Consider the following 6,323-nt stretch of genomic DNA (forward strand, 5'->3'; position numbering starts at 1 on the left):
GGATGGATGATTGATGGATGATTGATGGATGGATGATGGATGGATGATGGATGATTGATGGATGATGGATGGATGATGGATGGATGGATGGATGATGGATGGATGGATGATGATGGATGGATGGATGATGGATGATGATGGATGATGATGGATGGATGGATGGATGATGGATGGATGATGGATGGATGATGGATGGATGATGATGATGGATGGATGGATGATGATGGATGGATGGATGGATGATGGATGGATGGATGATGATGGATGGATGGATGATGGATGGATGGATGGATGATGGATGGATGATGGATGGATAATGGATGGATAGATGGATGATGGATGGATGATGGAGGATGGATGATGGATGGATAATGGATGATGGATGGATGGATGGATGATGATGGATGGATTGATGGATGGATGGATGGATGATGATGGATGGATGAAGATGGATGGATGATGATGGATGATGGATGATGGATGGATAATGGATGGATGGATGATGGATGGATGATGGATGATGGATGATGGATGGATTGATGGATGGATGATGGATGGATGATGGATGATGGATGGATGATGGATGATGGATGGATGGATGATGGATGGATGGATGATGGATGGATGATGGATGGATGGATGGATGATGGATGGATAGATGGATGATGGATGGATGGATTATTGATGGATGGATGGATGGATGGATGGATGATTGATGGATGATGGATGGATGGATGATTGATGGATGATTGATGGATGGATGATGGATGGATGGATGGATGATGGATGGATAGATGGATGATGGATGGATGGATTATTGATGGATGGATGGATGGATGGATGGATGATGGATGGATGGATGATTGATGGATGATTGATGGATGGATGATGGATGGATGATGGATGATTGATGGAGGATGGATGGATGGAGGATGGATGGATGAATGATGGTTGATGATGGATGGATGGATGGATGACGGATGGATAGATGATGATGGATGGATGGATGGATGATGGATGATGGATGGATGGATGGATGGATGGATGGATGATTGATGGATGGATGGATGATGGATGGATGGATGGATGGATGATGGATGGATGGATGGATGGATGGATGATGGATGGATGATGGATGGATGGATGATGGATGGATGGATGGATGGATGGATGGAGGATGGATGGATAGATGGATGATGATGATGGATGGATGATGGATGATAGATGGATGATGGATGGATGGATGATGGATGGATGATGGATGGATGGATGGATGGATGATGGATGATGGATGGATGATGATGGATGGATGATGGATGATAGATGGATGATGGATGGATGGATGATGGATGGATGATGGATTGATGGATGGATGATGGATGGATGATTGATGGATGGATGGATGATGGATGGATGGATGATGGATGGATGGATGGATGGATGATGGATGGATGGATGATGATGATGGATGGATGGATGATGGATGGATGGATGGATGGATGATGATGGATGATGGATGGATGGATGGATGGATGGATAGAAGTATAGTTAGTGAGAGCAGCAGTGGATGAACAGAGTGTGTAAACAGGAAGAGCAGAAAGTCAAACGCTCGTCATGAAGTGTTTACTCTCGTGTTCCTTAATGAGTTCATTAATCCCTGAGAGCTTAATGCTGAGCAGGAAGACACCGCCACAATAAAACACGCTGAGCAGGAACACACCACCACAATAAAACACGCTGAGCAGGAACACACCACCACAATAAAACACGCTGAGCAGGAAGACACCGCCACAATAAAACACGCTGAGCAGGAACACACCACCACAATAAAACACGCCGAGCAGGAACACACCACCACAATAAAACACACTGAGCAGAAACACACCACCACAATAAAATACACTGAGCAGGAACACACCACCACAATAAAACACGCCGAGCAGGAACACACCACCACAATAAAACACGCCGAGCAGGAACACACCACCACAATAAAACACACTGAGCAGAAACACACCACCACAATAAAATACACTGAGCAGGAACACACCACCACAATAAAACACGCCGAGCAGGAACACACCACCACAATAAAACACGCCGAGCAGGAACACACCACCACAATAAAACACACCGAGCAGGAACACACCACCACAATAAAACACGCCGAGCAGGAACACACCACCACAATAAAACACGCTGAGCAGGAACACACCACCACAATAAAACACACCGCCACAATAAAACACGCCGAGCAGGAACACACCGCCACAATAAAACAGGAAGTCATCAGGAATCGAACAGAAACTAAAACCTGAACATGTTTAATGAGTCTAACGCGCCAACAGGAAGTGACCTCATCTGTGACGGCGAGAAACATATTTGTATTAAGAGACGTTTTCTTCATCATCATCATCATCGTGGTTGATCATGTGACTGCTCTGTCCAATCAGGAGGAGCTCCGGAGGCTTCAGAACGAGCGAGATGCAGCATTGGAGGAGAGGCGCCGGCTGGAGGCGGAGCTACAGATGCTGCAAGCCAATCACAGGTCAGACAGCGATGTTATACTTTCACGTGGAACCGAAGTACGATCAGCCGTCTTCATGCTAACGCTAACCCTAACGCTAACGCTAACCCTAACGCTAACGCTAACCCTGGTTCTACAGCAGGGTTCGGGTTCGGGCTTCTACTCAGCAGAACCGAAGGGACATTTGATTCATTTGTTCCTAATTTTGTAGAAGTTTTATGTATTTTTTGATCCTTTTCAATTTTTCAATTTTAAAATATTTCTAAAATGATGCCGTACCAATCTTCGCCTGTAGGTGGTGTTGAGTTCAGCTCTTACAGCGTTTGTTTCAACATGAGTAGATGAATCCTCCTCCAGTGTAACTAAGGCTTTTGCTTTTTAATATTTCCGTGTATAAAAACGTGTTTCTTATAAACAATGTAATAAAACATTAGATTTTAAATCATCAGAATAAATTTACAGTATATTAATAATTTGTATTAACATTTTAATATAATACACACATGCTGACTCAGCAGTGATGATGTCACTATGATGATGTCACAACTGACCAGTTTGGTTGTGTCTCAGCTCCCAGGCCCCGCCCACACAGACCCCGCCCCCCCTGAACATGGAGGCGGAGCTTCGACGCTGCCAGGAAGCGGAGCGAGAGGCGAGCGAGCGAGTTCGCAGGTACGTGACTAAACACACCTGGAAACATCGGCCGTTGCTATGACAACACAAACACAAACCTGCAGCATCATGACATCATCTAGCTGGATGGAAACAGCCAATCAGAGACAGTATCAGTTGTAGGTGACAGGAAGTGAAATCTAAAAGAAGTCAGTGATGTGTTCAGAGGCTCAGGCAGAGTGTGGGACAGCAGAGCTCTGATCAGTATTCAGCAGCGTGACATGAAGCTGCAGCTCATCAGTCTGAAGATGAAGAGATGAGACTCATGATGAAGGAAGCTTAACTCGTCCTGCGTCGTCCTCCTGGACTCAAACCTGCAGATCTCTGCTGTAATTTAACTGCCAGCGGGGGGCAGGGGGGGGGGGGGGGGGCAGAGGGGGAGGGGGGGGTTCTGAATGAATTGAAGAATATTTACTCGGTGGAGGGGAGAGAGTGAGAAAGAGGACTGATTATTAGAGACAAGTTTAATTTAGTTTGAAGACAGAGAGAGAGAGAGAGAGAGAGAGAGAGAGAGAGAGAGCGAGAGAGAAACAGAGAGACAGAGAGACAGAGAGAGACAGAGACAGAGAGAGAGAGAGAGGAAAGAGAGAGAGAGAGAGAGACAGAGAGAGAGACAGAGAGAGAGAGAGAGAGAGAGAGAGAGAGAGAGAGAGAGAGACAGAGAGAGAGAGAGAGAGAGACAGAGAGAGAGAGAGAGAGACAGAGACAGAGAGCGAGACAGAGAGAGAGAGAGAGGATTGTGGTCTTGACAGAAATGAGTTAGCGGGGGGCAGTTGGAACAGTGTACAGGGTTAGGGTATAGTAGGGTTAGGGTATAGTAGGGTTAGGGTATACTAGGGTTAGGGTATACTAGGGTTAGGGTATACTAGGGTTAGGGTATAGTAGGGTTAGGGTATAGTAGGGTTGGGGTATACTAGGGTAAGGGTATACTAGGATTAGGGTATACTAGGGTTAGGGTATAGTAGGGTTAGGGTATAGTAGGGTTAGGGTATACTAGGGTTATGGTATACTAGGGTTAGGGTATAGTAGGGTTAGGGTATAGTAGGGTTAGGGTATACTAGGGTTAGGGTATACTAGGGTTAGGGTATAGTAGGGTTAGGGTATACTAGGGTTAGGGTATAGTAGGGTTAGGGTGTACTAGGGTTAGGGTATACTAGGGTAAGGGTAATAGTAGGGTTAGGGTATAGTAGGGTTAGGGTATAGTAGGGTAGGGGTATACTAGGGTTGGGGTATACTAGGTTAGGGTATAGTAGGGTTAGGGTATACTAGGATTAGGGTATACTAGGGTTAGGGTATAGTAGGGTTAGGGTGTACTAGGGTTAGGGTATACTAGGGTAAGGGTATAGTAGGGTTAGGGTATAGTAGGGTTAGGGTGTACTAGGGTTAGGGTATAGTAGGGTTAGGGTATAGTAGGGTTTAGGGTATAGTAGGGTTGGGGTATAGTAGGGTTGGGGTATACTAGGGTTGGGGTATACTAGGGTTGGGGTATACTAGGGTTAGGCTCCCGTACTCCTTCTGCTGCCTTGGCAACATGGTTTGTCTTAAAATGTCCTTATTGTTACTGATTGTAATCCTCTCCTCCTTCTCTCCTCCTCGTCTTCTCCTCTCCTCCTCCTCCACTCCTGCTCTGCTCCTCTCCTCCTCCTCCTCTCCTCATCTCCTCGCCTCCTCCTTCTCTTCTCCTCGTCTTCTCCTTTCCTCCTCCCCCTTGTCTCCTCCCCTCCTCCGTCTCCTCCTCTCTTCCTTCTCTCGTCCTCTCCTCCTCCTCCTCCTCTCCTCCTCTCCTCCTCTCTCCTCCTCTCCTTCTTTCGTCCTCTCCTCCTCCTCTCCTCCTCCTCGTCTCCTCCTTCTCTCGTCCTCTTCCTCCTCCTCCTCTCCTCCTCCTCCTCCTCCTCCTCCTCCTCCTCCTCTCCTCCTCCTCCTCCTCCTCTCCTCCTCCTCAGGTTGGAGCGTCTGGTTGAAGTCTTGAGGAAGAAAGTGGGGACAGGAAACGTTCGATCTGTGATTGAATCATTTTGAAATATTTTAAAATCATTTTTTTCTTGTTCATGTTTTAAAAGCAGTGATTAAATATTCGTTATATTCTAATAAACTTCAAATGTTGAATCAGCTGTTTCATGTTTTTGTTTTTCTCACTGAGAAAAAATAAGATTTAAATTTTATTTCATTAAAACATAAAAATCATGTTTTTGTCTCATTGATGTTTGAGTTCATGCTGTCTGAGGACTCCTCCTCTCCTCTCCTCCTCCTCTCCTCTCCTCCTTCTCGTCCTCCTCCTCTCCTCTCCTCCTCCTCCTCCTTCTCCTCCTCCTCCTTCTCCTCCTCCTCCTCCTCCTCTCTCCTCCTTCTGTCCTACTCTCCTCCTCCTCTTCTTCCTCCTCCTCCTCCTCCTCCTCTCCTCTCCTCCCCTCCTCCTCTCCTCCTCCTCTCCTCCTATCCTACTCCTCCTCCTCCTTCTCCTTCTCCTCCTCCTCCTCCTCCTCATCCTCTCCTCCCCCTTCTCTCCTCCTCCTCCTCCTCCTCCTCTCCTCCCCTTCTCTCCCTCCTCTCCTCCTCCTCCTCCTCCTCTCTGTCTCTAATTGAAGATCAGTCTGCTTTTAGTTTCCTGTGTTGATTTTGGGCTTTTTCTCTTTAATTCGTCTTTTTTTAAACAGAAATTCGTCTCAGATTAATTTCTGGGGATCGTTGTGACAAAGTGACGAAGCCGCTCTGACTCTTCTCTAAAAACTTCAAATTAAAATTTAACTTTGAAAAACTGTCAAACTGCTGAAAGAAAGAAGCTGAAGCTCCATCTGACGTGTTTCTGGGAGTAGAGACACTTACTGACCTCTACACACAGAACCAAACGGCTGGAGAGGAACCGGACTCTGTTCTGGACTCTGTTCTGGAGTCAGCACGGTTAGAGGAACCAGACTCTGTTCTGGACTCTGTTCTGGAGCCGGGTGGTGTGGAGATACTCAGTCTCTGGAGCCATTGGGTCCCTATACAACCGCTGTGAGAGCTGTGTTCACATTCTCTGCAGTAAGTCAGACCTGGTCTCAGTGGGTGTTGGGCTCCATCAGGGCTGGCCCTGGTCTCTGATCCTGTTTGTGATCTTCATGGACAGAGTCTCAAGGTGCAGCCG

At 46.7% G+C, this 6,323-nt stretch overlaps 1 protein-coding gene across 1 annotated transcript in view; it reads left to right on the top strand.

Moving 5' to 3' along the window:
* mipol1 (mirror-image polydactyly 1) overlaps positions 1 to 5,286 on the top strand; it is a 14,675-nt gene extending 9,389 nt beyond the window's left edge. The window contains exons 5-7 of the mRNA XM_053336157.1: positions 2,454 to 2,548; positions 3,098 to 3,199; positions 5,143 to 5,286. Of these exons, the coding sequence (XP_053192132.1) occupies positions 2,454 to 2,548; positions 3,098 to 3,199; positions 5,143 to 5,218 (273 nt within the window). The 3' untranslated portion in view covers positions 5,219 to 5,286. The remainder of the gene's footprint in view (positions 1 to 2,453; positions 2,549 to 3,097; positions 3,200 to 5,142) is intronic.
* Positions 5,287 to 6,323: the final 1,037 nt, after the last annotated feature.

The sequence above is a fragment of the Scomber japonicus genome, chromosome 16 (genome assembly GCF_027409825.1).
Source record: "Scomber japonicus isolate fScoJap1 chromosome 16, fScoJap1.pri, whole genome shotgun sequence".
Taxonomy (NCBI): domain Eukaryota; kingdom Metazoa; phylum Chordata; class Actinopteri; order Scombriformes; family Scombridae; genus Scomber; species Scomber japonicus.